Here is a 20,189-nt window from a genome sequence, read left to right on the forward strand (position 1 = left end):
CAGTGGTTGAATCCCAGCTGCAAGGGGTATTAAACCTTGTGTTTGAGACAGATAATGACTCTAAATGATCCACAAACCATGATAGACTCCAACATGAATGTTGTAAATGCAATAAACTCTCCTCAAAGATCATACGCAGAGCAGAGGACTTAATTTTTTGGCTTGTGCATAACTGAATCAGGTGCTATTATTTAAATATTTCCTCATTGAATTTAGCATTAGTGCCTTTGTTAAGCTAGCAGCGGGTTGCAAACATAATTCCTTGCTCCAACACAGAAACTTTATCAATAAAAGTCTTTTGAAAGTTCTTAGCTCCTACCAAGTTGAGATTTTCATTTGCAGTGCGTTCCATGTAGGTATATCAGCCTTACAAGAGAAACTACTTAGAAAAGAGAAAAGCTAATGGCAGTTTGGACAACCATTTTCAGGATGTGTTATTAAAATAGAGTTCATAATTTTGTTATAATATCTAATATAATCCAAAATTCATTTTTGTAGTGTATGTGTTAATTCTTTAACCTTTTGGTGTTTTGTTTGGCTAAAAGATGGTCCATCAAAGCTGATCTTTGCTTAGCAGGTTTTAAATCCACAGCAAGTGGAGTTGAAGGACAGCCACCGCGTTTCACCTGTGTGTCAAGTAGACTTTGAACCTTGGATATACGGTTGTTTTGCGTCTCTTAAAATGTATTCCTGTTACTTAAATAATGATTATTCTCTGAGTTTCTACAAATTCTTACAAATTTTCACCTGAAAATCTCTCTCTCCTGTTGGTGATTATTTGCCGTCTTCCTAAAAGGGTGAGGCTAACATGTTTGAATGGTGGAAAAAGAGCTTGGCTGAACAAGATGACATGACACAGTGTTGCCCAATCAATATGTCCGCATTAATATTTAATGCTGCTTGGTAAATTAAACCCTAATTACACGTTTCACATAAATTTACACAAAGCTCCTCAGGATGGGTGCGTTTCTGTTGAGGGGGAACTGTGATTAATTATTTTTGCATGACTGATGTCACTGAGGATAAAACCTGTCTCCTGTGCCTCCTCCTCGTCAAAGGCTTTAGGTGTGATTTATTTAGACGTGACCTTCTGAGTTTATCACAGCTTTGGTGCGACAAAAGTAAACTCCGATGCAGATCTTTGCACCTTTTCTCTCGCATGTATTCTCACAGGTTTCTGTTGGGCTCACATCTTTAGGGAAATACGTTGTTTTGTTTTAGTGTCGTTTTCCCTCGTGTCTTTTCCTGTAGTTTTGTTGTTTGTGTGCTGGTAGATCAACTCTCCTGTTGCGTGTCAGAAAGGAGTTGTTTTCTGCTTGTGCTGCGAAGTTTTAGAATGAGTGTTTCTGCTAGATTGAATTTCACTTTAAAAAAAAGAAGCATTTCACCTAATAAGATTAATGTGGGTGCCATTCGGCCATCTGATTGGATGTGCTTGGGCGCTCCGCCTTTCCACCGTGCAGCTTGGACGGACGGGAGTACTCTTGCTCTAGAGGCAAAAAGCTTTTCATGTCCTTGTATTCCTGTAACTCTTTAGTTTGTGTTTTAAAAGTCCAACAGCATTATTGATTTTTCTTTCTGAGATTAAAGCTTTGCAGCTCTTATCTGTTCACTCCACTGTCCTCCTCTCCATTTCCAGGCTTCACTCTTCAGTACACAGCATGATCATTTTAGAATAAAGAAGTGCCGGAAAATGTGCTTTCCCTTTTGAAGATGTCTTCTGGTCTTGCCTTTTTTATGTCACCCTTAACGGTTTCAGATCAAACAGTTTAAATATCGGACATAACTTGAGCAAAAACAAATGAGCAGTTTTCAAATATTTTTACTTGATATGAGAAAGGTTATGCAAGCAACAAATTTAGCCCTACGACTTGCCTCGACTACAGCAAGAACCAGAAGCAACACCCATAACACTCCCACCACAATTTCTGACTGTAGATGTTTATATTTTTAATACTATCTTAGCTTAGTCAAAGAAATTCCACTTTTGTTGCTTATGTCCACGGAATATTTTCCAAAGCCTTGGGCCTTCAACATGTTTATTGGTAAATATTTGACCTTTTTCCCTAGTCATTTTCTCACTGACCTTAACTGGGTCAGTGAGAAAATGATAAATGACATAGATAATGTTCTGGAGTTTATCAGCTCCTGGATAAGTTGTTGAGGCCCTCTTAGATTAGTTTTGGTTTGCCGACCACTCCTGGAAAGTTCACAATCGTTGCATGTTTTCTCCAGCCGTCGATAATAATGATCCTCTGGAGTCCCAAAGCCGTAGAAATGGCTTTGTAATCTTTACCAGACTGACTGATGTAAATGCCTCTACTTCCCATCTGTTCTGAAAGTTCTTTAAATTGGGACATGATGACTTTTTCCAGATTGTTGTTGTAAGACAGCTTCAGTTTAGTGATTTCATGGTTCTGCAGCTCTGGCATTTATCTTAAGAAACTTATTGGGTATTAACTCCTGGCTATTTTTGTCTAGTAAAATTTTGATCAATGATCAAAATTTTTTTTTTTTTTTAAATCTGAGCCAAAGGAAGGGGGCAAATACTTTTTGACTGCACTGTTCTTTGAATGCTGTTTTCTATAAAAACAGTCCTAAGCTGCACAGCTGCAGGACAGCATCACCCCTGCTGCCAACAGCTGCTCACACTTCTTGCAATGTACACTACAAAAAGTAACGCATGCAGGTGCCTTTTCTCCATTTCTGTCCTTTTTTTGATTCAGTGGGAATGCACGCGTTTCTGTTGCTGGAGTGCCGTATCTCTTGTCTTTGATTAGATTGAGGCGTGTAGTATCGCCAGCTCGGATGTATCCCTCGCCTCCGGGTCAGGATCTTGTGTGTCAGTGTGACTGGTCAACAGCTGTTGCTCCCATGTTTTTTTTCCATGTAACATCCTGCTCCTCGTATTTTGTGTCTGTAAGGATGAGGCAGATCTAGATGGGGCAGCAGTCTGGGTTACGGGTTCATCTCCTTGGCGATCCTGAACTGTGCTGTGCCATTTGATGCATGCACACTCTCTGCACTCACACACAGAAACATGCACAATCCATTAAAGGAAGCTTATTGCAGAAGTTTTTTTTTCTCTCCACTTAGGCGAAAGAGGGAAACAAAAAAAAAAAAAAAAAAACAGAAAACAAGGCCTTAACTCGAAGGTTGACTTTATTTTTAACTTCTATATAAGCACTTACTGTAGCTAATGGCTATATCAAGGCTAATCAATACAGCTGTCTGATCAATACAGCTGACAGATAAATTGGGACTGCCAAGGTTTCTTGCACCTATTTTCTGACATTCTCGGTCTCAATTTAGTGCATTGGACTAAATATCTTGATCTATTTATAAATGCGATGTGTGTGCAGCCTGTAGTGGCTCAGGTTTTCCCTATCTGAGCACAATTGGGAGTTTATAGTCCAAATGGAGTTTTGTTTTTTTCATCCCCTAAAGTAAGCGATGCCCCAGAGAATTTTAGGTTAAGATATCATTATTGATATTTATTAATCTATTATTTATTGAGTTTTAGTTGCTAATGCATTACATGACCTTTTCTCTTGTTTATCTGAACACATTATCTGTTTCCATTTTCCTCATGCAGTACCACCAAATATGGGATTCTCACATTTCTGCCCCGGTTCCTCTATGAGCAGATCAGACGGGCGGCCAACGCCTTCTTCCTGTTCATCGCACTTATGCAGGTAAACACTATAGCTGGTTCTGATCAGGGCTGGGCCTGATTCTTTGTCTTTTAGTTTATACTCGAAATGGACCAATCAGAGATCTTGTGGAAAATTTTTGATTTATCTTTTTGTTTGTTTTTTTAAATCCCTGACCTGCAAAGTCCAATTTATTATTTTTCTTTTAAAACTGTAAAAAGTACAACAAAATAAATTTTGTTCTGAGATTCTGTAAATTTAACAGATTTTGTAATACTTCCACTATTACCCTATAGCAGAGATTTCACTACTTTGAGTTGACATCAGCATTAAAATGAAAATAAATTCACTAAGTAGTGAAAGCTAACAGCTAGTTATTAATACATTTAATTAACACACTTTGCTGACTTACACTGTTCAAAACTGAAAATGTTTATCAATGTGACACATTGTGGTGTTGGCGAATGTTAAGTCTACAATTTCACAATGAAACATAAACTGTGACGGTTCCAAACCATTACCGTCATTTAAAAGTACCCTTCTGCTTGTCATTATTGTCATCATCATAGATAATAGTAATAGCTCTTCTATGCTGCCCATCAGCACATATGTTAGTATAGATTCTTTTTCTTTCTCATCAGCAAATCCCCGATGTATCACCGACCGGTCGCTACACCACTCTGGTGCCGCTCATCTTTATTCTCACTGTGGCGGGAATTAAAGAAATCATAGAGGATTATGTGAGTAGCTCAGCAGGGACTTGGTCAAGACTTGTAGTATTGCTCCTAGAGCAAGTTTTTAATGCTTTATTATAAATACTTATGTTTTTATTCTATTTTCTTCTTACCCTGTTGCAGAAAAGACACAAAGCCGATAACACGGTGAATAAGAAGAAGACGACAGGTATATTGAGCAGTTGTTTTTTTTTCCATGAGCGTGCGTGTCTGTTTCTGTCTGGGTTTTGTTTTCCTTTCATGGTTGGATGAATGGCCCTTGTCTGTCGGTCATTATAGCATTAGAGGGCACTCAGACCAAGACAAAAAAAAAGACAAAGGTTTAGAGGCCATGAATACTGTATGAGAGCCGCTACATAGGCTGACTGATGGCTGTGTTGTCCTTGTCTCTCAGTGCTGCGGAACGGAGCTTGGCAGACGATCATCTGGAAGCAGGTATCGCTATCATCGCAAACACGGCTGCTGCCATCTCATTTATCATGCCTGTGATTTCTCATTCACTTCATCGCATCATAATAACAGAAATGATGAAAAAAACCCACTATAAAATAATTCAAGGTGTCTAAAGTTAAACCTGTTGGGAATACAACAACTGTTAGTTAAAAAGAAAAATGTTGACAGTTCCAAAATAAATTCATCCTCTTTTAAAAAAAACAAACAACTTTCTGTAAATTCCAGTACAAAATATGTATTTTTCAAAATGGGAAAGGCAAGAAATAATATTGAGCATGTCTGCACCCAAACTTTGGAACAAACTGTCTTTAAATGCTAAGACAGACATCTTCGCTTCCTGTTTTTAAATCTGTTTTAAAAACACACCTTTTCTTTATTGTCTGTAATTAGTCGTGAGTCGACATGATCTTATCATGTTTTTGCAACTTATGGACACTTTTACATAATGTAGACAATCTGTGATGCAATGGGCCTTTTTCAGAGTGTATGAACCTTTTTCATTTTTGGAGGAAATTCTTGCGCAACCTGACAGAAAACCCAAAATGGGTCATTATTTGGACTGATGACCCAGTCAATCCAATCAGACACAAAATCAACATTTTTCCACATTGGTTACAACTCCCTGAAGGATTTGTTTCTTTCATTCAAAATGCCAGGAATTTTTTTTTTTTTTTACTCTATTATCACAAACTGAAACTCGGAGTTTCCAAATGTTACTGAGGTTGAGTTAACCCAGGTCTGTAGATAAGGAATGATCAAATACCCCTTTTGTCCAATGCTCCTTCATTTTAATGTGATTCAGAGAAAGAGTATGTGCTTTTTATTTGGAATAGGGGAAGCATTAAGTATTAACAGTTCATAAATCTGATAATAAATGTGGCAAAAAATAATTATAGAAAAAATAACCTGTTTCTGAATAAGCTTTCTCTCTACGAATATATATACTCAATTTAAGCGTTCAGTTTTTTGCAACACTTCAGTGTTTTTAGGCTTTTCTGTAGCTAATAAATGTGGAGAGTGCTGCATTTCCTCGAGTTGTACAAAAACAGAAAGTAAATGCGTAACTGAAATGAGAGCCAGCTCATTGAGACAATGAAACGTATAATCAGAGTTGGAGGAGAAATGTACCGAATCAAGAGCAGCAATGCAGTTGAGCTTAGTTATTAGAAGCAAGTTCCCAAATGTTCTGTTGTCACTTTGCAGTGTGAACTTGTTTTCCTAAGATTTTTGCTCCTTATTGGATGTCCTCATTAACTGGGCCCAGCTGTGCTCAGCCTCGCTCCATTAGGTCGAATCAAGTCAGATCTGGGTCCTTGTTACAGTGTGTGGGTGACAAGCTTTTTTTATTTTTATCAGGATTTAAGCTTCAGTGTTTCTGGACAGGTAAGGGAATTTGGTCCAGCTGTCATCCAGTCTCATTAAAGTTTGCTTCTGAAAGAAGTTTTGTCTAAAGTTTCATAGTTTGTGCGAAAGTTCTCTGAATCTCTGACTGTGAGAACAGGTGTGGTTACATTTTCGAGATCCATTGCATTCCATTTGTGCCTCTTTAAAAAGAGTAAACAGCCTACAGCACGGTAGTTTCTCTTGTGCATAGTGATACTGTGTATTAACTTTCCACACCCTTGTTTTCAAAAGAGATTACATTCTTTTTTTTGTTGATGTTCTTTGGAACATATTAAAGTCAGACAAGTTAATAATATTAGTTTTCCTTTTGTAATTTTAAAACATTACATTGCTTTCTGTTCTTTTTCAAAGCTTCTTGCCTGTAATGAATGACTATTTATTATTAAATCAGTCAAGCATGGCTGCACCATGCTTGACTGATTTAAATAAAAGTAACAACTTTTGCTTTCTGAACCTTTTCTTATCACCATATTCTTTCAAGCTGTTATGTTTCTGTAATCTGAATTTGTTGCAACCTGACCAGAACATGGTGCACTGCTGTGCTCGCTGTCATCTTATCACAAGTCTTTTCCCTCTGATGGCTGCTTTCTTTGTAATCACTGATTAACCTCCCTCTTTCTTTCTCTTTTTTTCCCTCTTTTCACCTACCCATGCCCCCACACAAACTCTTGTTCCTCTTGCTCATTCTGTCGCTCCTCTGCATTCTGGCCACCAGGTGGCAGTAGGGGACATAGTGAAGGTGACCAATGGCCAGCATCTTCCAGCTGACATGGTTATAGTGTCCTCCAGGTCAGACTCCGTTTTGTGTGTGTGTGTGTGTCTTAGAAAATTCTTTGATTAATGTCAGAAAATGTTTTCCTAAATGTGGCACTGGCATGCCTTTTTACTTAATTGGGCTTTAATTAACTTTTTGCTGACTGAGGTGGTGTTAGATGATTTAAACAATTCCACATGACTTTAACTGAATTTTAAACAAACCAATTAAATTAATTGTGAACAACTTATCTAGTGTAATTACTTTTGTCATTTTAACTTTGCTGCCATTTCTGCAGCGAGCCACAAGCCATGTGCTACATTGAGACCTCAAACCTGGACGGAGAAACCAACCTGAAGATCAGACAGGTACAATAATCTGTGTTTAGCAGAATTTATTTGGGTTTTGGTCTGCCTGGGTTTAACTATAGGTTTAAAATATTTAAATAGCTTATGTAATGCTTTCTAGATTTAGGAAAAAAGCTGCTGGAAAAAATGTTCTTCTGACTCTTTATATTCTCAAATGGGAAAATCTGCCTCATTTTTAGAATAAATTGCTTAAGAAACCATTGTTTCCCTACGCATTGATGGAGTTCCACAGTCAGTTTTCCACAGTCTGGAAAAGTTTGATTACAAAAAAAAAAAAAAAATCCAGATCTGGAATGCTTTGGAAAAAGAATAATGGGGGGAAAAATATTTACAAACTTTTTCCCATCCATCCAATCCATTTATTCACTCATCCATAAATCTTAATTTATCTATCCACTGGTCTGTGTTTCCTTCCATCTACGGTTCAATGAGGACTGACAACTGATAGCTTCAGTCCAGGAAAATGTATGGATTTTTGAAATGAAAATTTATATGAACTCCTGTTTTGATTGTATAGTAAAAATCTTTTATACTAGAATTTACTTCTGTAAGTACACATTTAAAACAGACCAAGGAATGTGGAAAATGTTTTATTTTTCCAGGAACTTTACATTGTCAACTTTTCCTCAAATTTCTTTGGACTCTTGTTCTGTTTTGTGTGTTTATAAATCTTCCACTTCTTTGGTTTTTCTTTACATTCAGGGTCTTCCCCTGACAGCCGGTTTTCAGACCCTGGATGACTTGATGGCGTTGTCGGGTCATTTGGAGTGCGAAGGCCCCAACAGACACCTGTATGACTTCACCGGCACGCTGCGCCTGGTGAACCAGAAGTGAGACATACACAACATTTAGCAAAAGTTGTATTGCCAAAAGCTATGGATGATTTCTTTTGTATTTTTTTTTTAAAAAAGAAAAAAACTGGTTAAATAAATTTTTAAAAGACAGATGAATAAAATGTGCATGAAACTAGTTGTGCAACAATGGCTGTTCAGAGTTAGAAATTTGGATCTTTCAAGGGAACTGAAATTCTGAGAATCCAGACATCTGGCGTAAGAAAAGCAGAGCCATATAAGAAGCCAATGTTGATTCCTAAATGCTATAAATTTCCACTCATGGACGAAATCTCCATTTGCTTTACCTCAGTCCAGCTCCTCTGGGTCCAGACCAGGTGCTGCTGCGTGGAGCCCAGCTCAGGAATACACAGTGGGTTGTGGGAATCGTCGTCTACACTGGCCATGATTCTAAACTAATGCAGGTACCTCAAACCTCTGAGCTTTGAAAAGCCAAGAAACATATTGTTTCTATATTGAACAGAAATTGATACAATAATGAAAGACTTTAACAAGGAGTTTTCATTTACTTTTATACTTAAAATGAACAAATTTGTTTTATAATCTCTTTAGTAGTAATTCGACATGACTAACTTATATAGTAAACAAAGAAGTTTAGCTGGATGGATTTTTCTGCCTCAGAAATTACTTTATTACTCCTCTGGTTTCTTCACCTTTTCAGAACTCCACCAAGGCGCCGTTGAAGCGCTCGAACGTGGAGCGGGTGACCAACATGCAGATCCTGGTCCTGTTCGGCATCCTGCTGGTCATGGCGCTGGTCAGCTCGGTGGGTGCCGCCATCTGGAATAGGGAACACACAGACGAGGCCTGCTGGTATCTGTCGCGGGCCGGTGAGAGCACACGCATATTCGCCTTGAAAACTGTTGGGTCTAGTGCATGAAAAACCACAGAAATGTTTTGCTTTAAAGGTATTTTTTCCCCTCCAGGTGACATCTCTCTTAACTTTGCATACAACCTGCTGACGTTCATCATCCTCTACAACAACCTGATCCCCATCAGCCTGCTAGTTACCCTGGAGGTGGTGAAGTTCACACAAGCCCTCTTCATCAACTGGGTATGAGTCATATTTTATTTTATAATCGATTAACTCTGCTAAAATCAAAATCTTCAATGTAATTTAGTGGGATTTTATTTGCTACACCAGGGGTCAAGTACATAAGCCATTTTGCTTTCAGGACAACCAAATAAAATTTTAGAGCTGCAAATGTCCCAAGACTTTTTGAAAAAAGACACCTCTTTAGAGAAGTATCTACTTTAGGAAATCTCTTGTCATTTTTTTAAAAAACAACATTTTACTTATACTTTTAGGATTTAAAATTAAGTGAAATAAACATAACTAGTACTTTCAGTGTCATTCTTTGTGGAAATTCAGTGCTAGTATTGCAAGAATTAAAAAAAAAAATTATTAAAAACCTGCATTTGTTAATATTGCTGCAAAAAACATTAGTTAATTCTGTATCATTTTTAGCTAGTTTTAAAGAGCCATTGTGGAAAGTCCAAAGAGCCACTTCGGAGCAGCAGGTTGCAGTCTCCTGTTATGTTCCTGCTATATTATTATCTTCTCAGGACGTTGAGATGTACTACTCGGAGACGGACACGCCGGCCATGGCGCGAACGTCCAATCTCAATGAAGAACTGGGCCAGGTCAGTTGCCCATCCTCAGCAACTGGCTTCTGAACTAAGAGTGGCACAATACATTAAGCCATCTCTGTCTCTTCCAGGTGAAATACCTCTTTTCTGACAAGACGGGAACGCTCACGTGTAACATCATGCACTTTAAGAAGTGTACCATTGCAGGAATCACATATGGGTCAGTCATCCTTTATTTAAACACCTCTTTTACATCCCGAGTTTACTTGTAAAACGAGGATCCTGATAAGAGAATATGAGCTCAGAATGCTGCTAAACACACTTCTGCTGTTTCAGTCGCTACATTATGTAGCAGACTAACCCAATTAAGACTGAGCTGATTGTACTTTTGCATGTTTAATCAAAGAAACTAATCAACTAATCACCTGTTTTTGACCTGATTCCCTACACGATTCAACATCGTTCATTACTGCAGCCACTTCCCTGATCTTGACTGTGATCGTTCAATGGAGGACTTCAGGTGAGTTACTTCCATTCAAGCTTCCGACTTCTGTTTTGCACCTCTAGTAATGATTAACTGTGTGCCTGCTTGCTTTAAATAGAACATTAAACAATGCCTTTTAATCTATGAATCCATTCGTTTCTGTCTAATAACCGAAACATGTTTTCGACTCTCAGCAACCTGCCGTCCAACAGCCATAACTCCACAGAGTTTGACGACCCGAGTCTCATTCAAAACATTGAAAAGAATCATGTAGGTGTCCTAAATGTTTTTCTTGCGTTTTAGATTCAATCTAAATTAAAAGGTTGCAGTGAATGTTCTTATTGTTTCCAATCTTTTCCGTGTTTTTAGCCAACATCACCTCAGATCTGTGAGTTCCTGACCATGATGGCGGTGTGCCACACTGTCGTACCGGAGAGGGAGGATGACCAGATAATTTTCCAGGCCTCATCGCCGGACGAAGGAGCGCTGGTCAAAGCTGCCAAAGGACTCGGCTTCGTCTTCACAGCCAGGACCCCTCATTCGGTCATCATCGATGCTGTAAGCTTGTGTGTTAAATCTGAGCTGGGATTTTGGTTAGAAATTCATAACTTGCCGTGTACAGGACATGGCAAGGTAATCTCATTGGATGAGGGAAAAACTAGACTTTTTGGATGACTTGCAAAATGTTGTTTGTGGCAGAAAACCAACACCGAATATTACCCTTCAACACAATATCCGATTTAGAGTTAGAAAATTCGATGAAAGCTAGCAAATTTTACTTAGATGACTGCTTAGCAGGGATTTAACTTATTCTTGGTAATATATGTTATTTAGCTAAATCCTGACTAAAACAAATCTCATGTGAGTAAAGTTAAATATATTTAGGCTGTTCCTCAATCACATGCAGTTTCTGGAAATTTTCCGGAGCCTTTTGCCCCATTGTATTGCTAATCCATAGTGTGAACCAAGGTAGTGTCAGTATTATTCAGTGGGAATGCTTTTTCAGGATGGACAGGAAATCTAGTAGGAACTGATAGATGGATGAAGTAAATAAAATGAACACTTTTTAGATATTTATTTAAAAAAAAATGTTTATTCAGCTTTTGAAATGTCTAAATGATTTTACAAGTATGGACAGTTTCACCAAAAAATCTAAAACGCAACTGTATTTTTTATTTTTCCCCTTTTTTGGTATAAGTTAACAAGCTTTCTGCGTTTCAGAGAGGAAAGGAAATGACCTATGAACTTCTGAACGTACTGGAGTTCTCCAGGTAATCCTCCATGAAATGTCCTTGTTCCCAAATAATCGTGTTGTGACCTTCCATTAAAACTACACCTACCTCTTCCACAGTAATCGCAAACGCATGTCCGTGGTGGTGAGGACGCCCACTGGGAAGCTGCGCCTTTACTGCAAAGGAGCTGTAAGTTCATCAGATTGTCGTTGTCATTCTGTCAGTAATCTTGAATTTACGTTGAAATTTCAATTTGTTTTTTCAGGATAATGTCATCTTTGAACGACTAACCGAAGCATCTCAGTATAAAGATCTAACCGTCGCTCATCTGGAGCAGTTTGCTACTGAAGGTATTACTTACCCTCTGAAAGAACAGCAGATGTCTTCATATTTTCATTCAATGGAGAAAATAAACTGCAGTACTATCAGCTAACATATTAAACTCAGAGCTCCTACAGGACTCTATTCTTGTTTAACCTTTCAGTAATGATTTACCAGAGATCTGTACAATTTCACTTTTTTTTCATTCTTGGATCAGCTCTAATTCAAGAAATCTTTTACTGCATTGCAACATTTTAAAACACAATTTGTAGAATTGAGAATATTTTAGCAATCGCTTATTTCACCTCCCTTTTAAATATGGAGTCAAGACAATGGTATTGGCACAAGTGTTTTTTCTGGATTAGATGTGATTTCTAATAAATCTGGTGTAAAAACAATCTCAGAGACTTTAAGCTGACTTTCAGGAAGAGTTCCATCTTTAATCTTTTTTAATGGCAAACGGACAAGGTGAAGTGAAAGGTTACTGATGAAATCTTTCAATATTTTTAAGATGTACCTTTCTGCAAGCAGTTGTCAAAGTAATCCTTTGGAAAACAAGAGCATTACATGTTCCTGCTGTAAATTTCAGTGATTGCACAAATTCAGGAATGCAGCTTTTGAACCAATTATTCACTCCAAATCTTCCCCCTCATCTCATAAATCAGATTTGAACTTAGTTTCCCTTTTGTGTTTTTGTGCTTTTGAATGCACAAAAACACACCAAGTGTATTATCAAATTCACCTGAAAACATCAGCAGTTTTATCTACCCTTAGTGTATTTTTCATCAGCCTCTCCTTGTTTTGTTCCTTCAGGTCTGAGGACGCTCTGTTTTGCCTATGTGGACCTGGAGGAAGGCGCCTATGAGGAGTGGTTGAAAGAATACAATCGTGTCAGCACTGAACTTAAAGACCGCACTCAGAAACTAGAGGAGTGTTACGAACTACTGGAAAAGGTATTAATAAGTTTAATCTATTATGCTTGAATGTTGTTGATCTCCCACTAGTGTTCTGCAAATCTTGTATTATAACTGCTTAAGCATTATATTGGCTACATCTGTGCTTGTTGCAACATGTTTTGAATAGCTTCAGTAATATGCTAACTCCTTTTTACACAACTTGCTTATAACAATAGTCTGTTCCAGCATCCTGTCCGTTTTTTGTTTTGTTTTTCTTATTTTTACGCAAAAATTAACCCTCAGTGGGCTGAGAAAATCAGCTTTGCTGTCTATTGGGGAGATAGCAGATTTACACACAGCAAAGGTTCCGGCTCAGGACTTTTTGTATGTTTGTTAAAAAAAAAAAAGAAAAGTAATTGCGTTAATTTTTAGCATGTGAAAATTTACGTTGTTAACTTTAAAAATTAATGAGTCAAAGTCTCACCCCTAGTTTTATCAGGTTTTCTTCCTGGATTGTTGTACGTTTTAGCTTCATTCATATTTGCATCAGCTCTTACCAGCTTCACTGTCCCTGCTGAGGCAAAGAATACCCACGGCATGACTCTGCCACAACTGTATCTTACTGTACCCATGTATTCACGTTTAATGTGACTATTTGTCTTCCGCCATCCATCTTGTTTTGCTTGTCTGCAAATGCTTTTCTTCTTTCAAAAAGTCCATATTTCTTGATTGCACAGCTGTATTTAGGGGCATCAGAGTAGAGCTCAAACAATGTATGAATTTCTTCCTTTTCACAACTACAGAATTTTTTTTATTGTTGGTCTATCACAGAGTTTGCCCAATTCAGTTCTCAAAAGCCATCATCCTGTAACTTCTGGATGAATCTCCTCTCCAACATGCCTGAAGAAAATGGTTAAATTCCCTCATCAGCCTGTAATTCAGCTCTGCAGAGGCATGCTAACAAGCTATTATTTTGATTCAGGTACGATGGAGGAGGGACACATCTAAATGTTTCAGGTTAATAATGGCTCTCGAGTTAGAGTTGACCACCCCTGGTCATCACATTAAAAATTCTACTAAAAATACATTAGTTTGTGATTATACCAATCCAAAAATGTAAAAAGGACTCCAATTTGGCATTGAATGTGTAGATTTTATTTTAATATTTGGGGGGAAACACAGAAAGCTTTTAAGAACTTTGTGTTGAAATGTTTTCACCTTCAATAAGACATGATGTATAAAGCCAAAGCATTTATGGACTGTGGAGTTTGGTTGCCAGCAGGTGGCAGAGTGGATCTACTGATTTGTTACACCTTTAATGTAATGCACAGATTAACAATTTTTAAAGTGTTTCGATTTCTTCATCATGTATGTTTTGCTTTCTGATGCAGCAGTGCGTTGCATGTCTGACAGACTACACTATCTGGTTAAAAACCAAACAGGAAATTCACCAGAGAGCTGAACTAATAGGTTTAAAAGCCAACTGATTTGGCAGAAAAGGCTGAGGTGAGAAAAGTATGTGAGGAGAAAAAAAAAGAGGAAGCAGGAGGAGGAGGAAACCTCTGACTTGGAGACCACAAGGGCAATTACCTGCACTGGCGTGCCAAAAGCCCCATAAAACCGGAGTCAACAACACAGTCGTGTTAAGTTGTGTGTCTGTGTGGGTGTCTAATGAGGGCACAGAAGCATTTAAACATTGAACAAATTTAAACTAGCATGGGAAAGGGTAATGAGTTACCTCTTCGCTAGATGGTTTCTCGACTCAAAGTTGAACTGTCTGGCATCACTCTCATCCTCAAATTAGTCATGTGTGGTGTTGTCAGAATTGTTCACATTTACAGGGACCTGATGTCTTTCTGAAATCAGTCCTAATATAATTTCTTAAAACCTCGTTAACTTTTTTTTTTTTATGCCATTATGGGTTCATTTCCTAGAATTACCTCTGGCTCTGTCCGTTTTGCCAACAGAACCTAATGCTGCTTGGAGCCACAGCCATAGAGGATCGCCTCCAGGCCGGCGTCCCAGACACGATCGCCACGTTGATGAGGGCCGGGATCAAGATCTGGGTGCTCACAGGAGACAAGCAAGAGACGGCCATTAATATAGGTGAGAGAAAACAATTAAATAAAGACACAATGCAAATAAACTAAAGTCATTCCAAGAAGCCAGACTTTTTAAAATCTCGTAGCTCTGTTTTTTTTTTTTATAATTTTTTTTATTATCTTTTTTGCTGATTTCCTTTTTAGTGCTTGTGTCTGACCTCATATTGAGTGCATGCTAAAGAAATGTTATGAATGGACAAGTGGAGGCCAGAAAGACTTATCAAGGGTGGGAAAAAATATCTGAAAGTTAGTTACATTAGTTTCTGTAGTGAATTTAGGAACATTTTCCTTTTCCTTGAAGGTCAGAATTTGTTGGCTTAAACAAAATAAACATTTATCTTAAAATGGTCAAATAGTGGACTGAATATGATTGGAAAAGTGACAAGTTATTTTTAAAAACCTTAAAAAGACCTAAATCAATATTGCTCTAAACCGGTTTCTAATACTTTGGGAAGGTCTGGCAGACTTGGAGCAAAATAAAACCTCTAATTTATGACTTTGGCTTTGTGATTGTAGCTTTATGAAAATTTTTTCTTACAAAAACAAGTGTTCAGTTTACAAGTGCGATTCCTTAATTTCACTGCTTGTGCTGCTCTGTTAAGTTAAAACGATCTCTCTTGCACAAATGCTTTGCTTTAGTGCTTTGGTGCTCCAATTTAGAGCCTCTTATTCAAACATATTTTCCTCCTGATTAAATCCTGCACTTTAAAGGTGTGTCCTCTTTGTACTCAAAAGACTTCCCTGATAAAAATTAAACGCATATTCCGATTAAGAAAGTCTGAGCTTATCAAACAGTTTTGAGTTTAGGATCCAATATGGCGTCCATGCATATCAAGTGCATCAAAAGTTGCCCAAATCTGTTGTGATGATTCATATTAACAGAGTAAACATAGCATTGTGCATATTGTACACCTTCAGTTTTGTGGACATGATTCTTTTTGATACAGAAATGTCATCCGCTTATATGAAGTAAAGTCAGCAGCCAAACAAATGGCAACTCTCAAGTGTTTTTTTTTTTTTTACAGCACACTCATCTCAGGTCATCATTTTCACCTCTGACTCCTGAGACAAATCAAATGCAGCTCAACTTCCTCTTTAGAGATGACCCCTACACTCTAGGATAGGATTTCTCTGCTAGCATATTTTTCTTTGCTTTTATTTTGGAACGTAGTAGCAACTCTGCCTAGTAAAATATTGTGACCATTGTTCTCATAGAATTTGCTCCAGAGAGATTTGTAAGCAAGTTTCAAAGTAAGGAGCAGAAGATATTTCTGCTGGCATTCAATCTGACTTCAGAAACACATGCTTGGGAGGATCATAGCATAGCTGTTTTTCTTGATTTAAAGAAAAAAAATCCCCCTTAGTTTAAGGTGTGACAAACTCCAACAAACTAACTACAGTTTGTAGGAATCTTAAGTGGTATGTATTCTGAATGTGAGCATTTATGCAACCCCTTAGGTCTTTAACGACAAATTATTGGAAAACGGTATATTTGTGCTCCAGCTGAATGTAGTTTCTTGGTTATCGTAGGAGTCACAGAGCAAACTGGTGGCAATTGTCCACTAATACAAGGACCTGAAAACAAAATATGAGTGGATGCTTTTCCTCTACTAATTGAAACCTGAAACCAATTTAACCACCAATTCATTGACAAATGTTTATAAAATTGATTGATTGATGTATGAGTTGTGAGTTCCTAAGTAGACCACGAGATTAAAAATCAAACCAGACTTAAGAAAAGGAAACAAAAACAATCTATATGTAAAAATTAACCCCTGCATGAGATGCAAACGACTAACACTTTCAGGTTGTGTTTTCTGATTGTTTAGCATTTAGTATGCCACATTCACTGATCAGAAAAAGGTTTGATTTTGAAGTTGGAAGTCAACAATGGGGGCAACATCTGATTTTTCTGTGCATCTCGACAAAAAATTCTACAATGTCAAGATGGTATACTTTCTTTTTACCGTGACATCAGATTATTACGCTGTCATTTGGTCAGAGGTTGAGCAGGTTTGAGTGACAGTCTTTTTTGTATTTGAGTAAACCCAATCTCTCTCCCATCCTCCACTCTCTCCCCTCTGGTGTATTGTTTTCTCAGGTTACTCCTGTCGCCTGGTGACACACGGCATGTCCCTCATCATTGTCAACGAGGACTCTCTTGATGTGAGTAAACCTTCCTCCTTTTCCTCCTCCTCCTGCGCCTGCATCATTTTGTTCAGGACTGGGGGATTTTTTTTTTTTCATGCTCCCAGGGGAGGAAGTTATGCGGTGGGGTGTTTTAACAGGGTTACCGTGAGAACTGGGGTGTGGTCTGCAGTCAGATTGGTGGGTGGGGCTCTGTACGTTTCCAGGTGGAAGTAATTAAAGTCTCTAATGTCCCCTTTAGTGAAATGGATGATGATCACTAAAATATCACACTTTTTGTCCAATCACTGTGTGAACATTGTTTACTTTTTTTAGGGTTACCATTCAAGTATAAGAGCTTTTCTTGTTGAGATTGAATCTTCCTTCTTAACTTAATCTATGTTTTTCTTGCATTCATGTTTCATGTGTTAAGAATCTCACTTGTTTGCCTTTTGTTTAATAAGATGTTGGCTGCAGAAAAGTACAGCTCCAGTGCTTTTAAGAATATAAACACAACTTACTTTTTATCTTTAAGCTGATATACTTGAGCTGACTCGTTCTACAGGCCTGCCATCCTATCCACATTGGGAGCAAACGAGTCAATGCTTGAGGAGCTTTTACTATTGGATCTATTAAGGAACAAACTGCTGGACAGACTTGCTAAAATCATTATTTGCCTAAATGGTTACAACAATAAATAGTCCATAAACAGCTCTGTTGAAAACAAGCTGCTCATTTCCAGAGTAGTGCGTGGTTGTTGGACATTCCAGTTTATCTAGTGCTCTCTAATTTAATCATGTAATAAAGTAAAAGTAGTGTAAAGCAGTGGTTCCCAAAGTGTGGTTTAAGTGTTTAGTTTTTGCAGATCCTTTTAAAGGGGCTGTAATATGTAAACCTGACTTGTTTTGAACTCTACTTCATGTTGTAAAGTTGTTCCCTCATCAAAAAACATACCTGGAGTGTTGTCTCGATTCTTTCATGCATGTTTGAAACATTCTTGAATGTCCCGTTGCTCTCACAGAGCACCGCCTATTTCCATAAAGCAGTTGTAAACGGTATAATGCACAACATCCTCACCACCATTTGTTGTGGTAATGTTTTAAAGGTGGAGTATGAGAAAGAGTAGGAGCTTCTTAAAGAGACAGAGGCCCAATTTCATTTCTTTTAAGTTATGTTCATTTAAAGCCATTTTATAACAACTAAATTGCACCATGTACCTGGAAAATATGCAATACTGCCCCCTTTAAAAAAAAATTACATATAATAACAAATTGTTTTGGTAAAGGGGTTAAAAAATAGGCTAATATAAATCAAGGCAATATATTGGCTATGGTGGCTGCTGTTAATGCTGTTTAATTGAGAGTAAACGTGTTTATATAGTGGGTCATGAGTATTTTCCATTATTATCTTAACAGTTTGGTAAATTGTGCTTTTTTAGTTTTGGCTGAAGTAAAAGTTTATTTAGTCCAATAGAATCTATCTGATCATTTGAAGTGGACATGAGAGCAGAAAGTCTCTGAAAGTCAAAGTACAATGATTGGGTCACGGTTTTTAAAAATATAATATGCTTTTGTAAATTTCCTGTTGTGGACATTGTGGTGTTGTTTGGTCACATAAAATGAGGTTGTAGCTTTTTTTTTTCTGTACTAAAGCATTATTATGTGCATGGATATCAGTTTGTGGGTCCAAAGTGTATCATAAAGCTATAAACAGTGGAGGTCTATGTTTGGTTTGTAATTTTCTTGCTTCAGCGCCTCGGTTAGTCGGCGTCCTGGACTGTTAGCTCATATAATAATTGCATTACTGCGGCGCATGGTCAGCATGAGCCCTTTATATGGTTAACAGGGGACTTAATTTGAGAGTGATGTAAAAAGACTTTAATTTGTTCATGATTACACATTTAACTGCACACTGGTACTCACCATCACTTTAAAATGTTTGCATTGTGACAGATAATGGAGCACTTGTGAGATTTCTCACTTTATCAAAATGATGCTCCAAGCAAAACCCTGAGGTTTCCAGACATTGTGAATCCAGATGGCATGCAGGACCTCTTAAAAGCTGAGTAAATTGAGTTGGACAGGATGCATATTTTAGGTTTAGAGCAAATATAGTGCTTTAGACCTATCCTTTATGCTAAACAGGTGACAGCTAGCACAGTTAATGCTCTAATCTGATCAATCAAATTATTGGTTGTTTTTGTTTTTTCTTTTCTTTTTCTAGAGGTCTGCTATGTGTGATTAGTTTGACGTTTGCTGTCTGGTTAATAGTTGATGTGAAGGGGGTCAAATTCACTCAAATAGATGGTGGATTGCAAATATTTTGTTTCCTGTTCTTTATTTTTGCCACTTTCAACAGAGATTACTGGCTCGACTGCTCATGAGAAAAGGTCTAAGTATATTTTGCGTGTACATGTGCGTAGGGAAAACACTCTAATCTTTCTCGAAGAAAAATGTTTTCATACATAAGAAGAAAAATCCTGAATGCCTGAGTGACTTTATATGAAGCAGGATAAATGGTGCTGTCTGCAGATGAGGCAGCATAAACAGAGGTCTGTGGGAAGTTTCGTTGAACTGAGAAGGTGAGGCGTTTATGTTTTTTTCTTGGATGTATTTTACCCAGAGTAGCAGGAAATTTGAGATGAACAGTCGGATGAGATTCAGAAAACCTCAATGAAGTGCTTTGAGTGGACTTTGCAATAATCTTTTATGTTTTGACTTGAGGAAGCTGGGAAGATTTCTTAGAAATTGTAGCTTTAAACTGCAGCAGAAGAAACATGCATGTGGTGTTAATCCCTCCAGTCTATCAGGATGACTTCAGAGAGCTCTTGATGTGCGTGATGCAGATGAAAGCCATGCCATCCTCAGCTTAACACTTGTCTGCCGTTCACTTAAAATAACTCACACGAGGTCCGCTTTCTGTACGCATGTGGGCCTGTTTGAAGGCCTAACCTGCACATGAGTGAAAACAGAAGCTGCTTATCAAAATCTCTCGAGGTTGACCTTTTGCCTCCATTTGTATCAGGCACTGTAGCTTCGCTGGTAATGTTTTGGACTTGTGTGTGTCAGTGTCTTTTTTTTAAAGATAAAGGAAAAAGCACATCTGAAACCCACTGTTCTTATTTTTCTTTTGTGGATAGATTTTACCTTCATGATTAAATTGGACTTCACAGATTTGTCTGTATCTTCAGTAGGCTATGTTAAAGTAAGCTAAAGTGAAA

The 20,189-nt window shown here is 37.7% G+C and overlaps 1 protein-coding gene across 8 annotated transcripts in view; it reads left to right on the forward strand.

Annotated features, from left to right (window-relative positions):
• The window catches only part of atp8a2 (ATPase phospholipid transporting 8A2), a 62,519-nt gene that overhangs the window by 12,322 nt on the left and 30,008 nt on the right, over nt 1-20,189 (forward strand). For 6 of the 8 annotated variants that reach the window (XM_028004900.1, XM_028004907.1, XM_028004902.1 and 3 more), the window contains 21 exons: nt 3,596-3,695; nt 4,295-4,393; nt 4,511-4,556; nt 4,782-4,822; nt 6,960-7,033; nt 7,297-7,366; nt 8,069-8,196; nt 8,510-8,621; nt 8,879-9,047; nt 9,144-9,271; nt 9,784-9,861; nt 9,939-10,027; nt 10,283-10,327; nt 10,486-10,561; nt 10,661-10,849; nt 11,513-11,562; nt 11,643-11,712; nt 11,789-11,873; nt 12,658-12,797; nt 14,708-14,846; nt 16,944-17,008. In XM_028004900.1, the coding sequence (XP_027860701.1) occupies nt 3,596-3,695; nt 4,295-4,393; nt 4,511-4,556; nt 4,782-4,822; nt 6,960-7,033; nt 7,297-7,366; nt 8,069-8,196; nt 8,510-8,621; nt 8,879-9,047; nt 9,144-9,271; nt 9,784-9,861; nt 9,939-10,027; nt 10,283-10,327; nt 10,486-10,561; nt 10,661-10,849; nt 11,513-11,562; nt 11,643-11,712; nt 11,789-11,873; nt 12,658-12,797; nt 14,708-14,846; nt 16,944-17,008 (1,993 nt within the window). Of the gene's footprint in view, nt 1-3,595; nt 3,696-4,294; nt 4,394-4,510; nt 4,557-4,781; nt 4,823-6,959; nt 7,034-7,296; nt 7,367-8,068; nt 8,197-8,509; nt 8,622-8,878; nt 9,048-9,143; nt 9,272-9,783; nt 9,862-9,938; nt 10,028-10,282; nt 10,328-10,485; nt 10,562-10,660; nt 10,850-11,512; nt 11,563-11,642; nt 11,713-11,788; nt 11,874-12,657; nt 12,798-14,707; nt 14,847-16,943; nt 17,009-20,189 lie in introns of those variants that run through there. The other 2 variants (XM_028004903.1, XM_028004908.1) reach the window with 2 other exon arrangements.

Source organism: Xiphophorus couchianus, chromosome 21 (assembly GCF_001444195.1).
Source record: "Xiphophorus couchianus chromosome 21, X_couchianus-1.0, whole genome shotgun sequence".
NCBI classification, from domain to species: domain Eukaryota; kingdom Metazoa; phylum Chordata; class Actinopteri; order Cyprinodontiformes; family Poeciliidae; genus Xiphophorus; species Xiphophorus couchianus.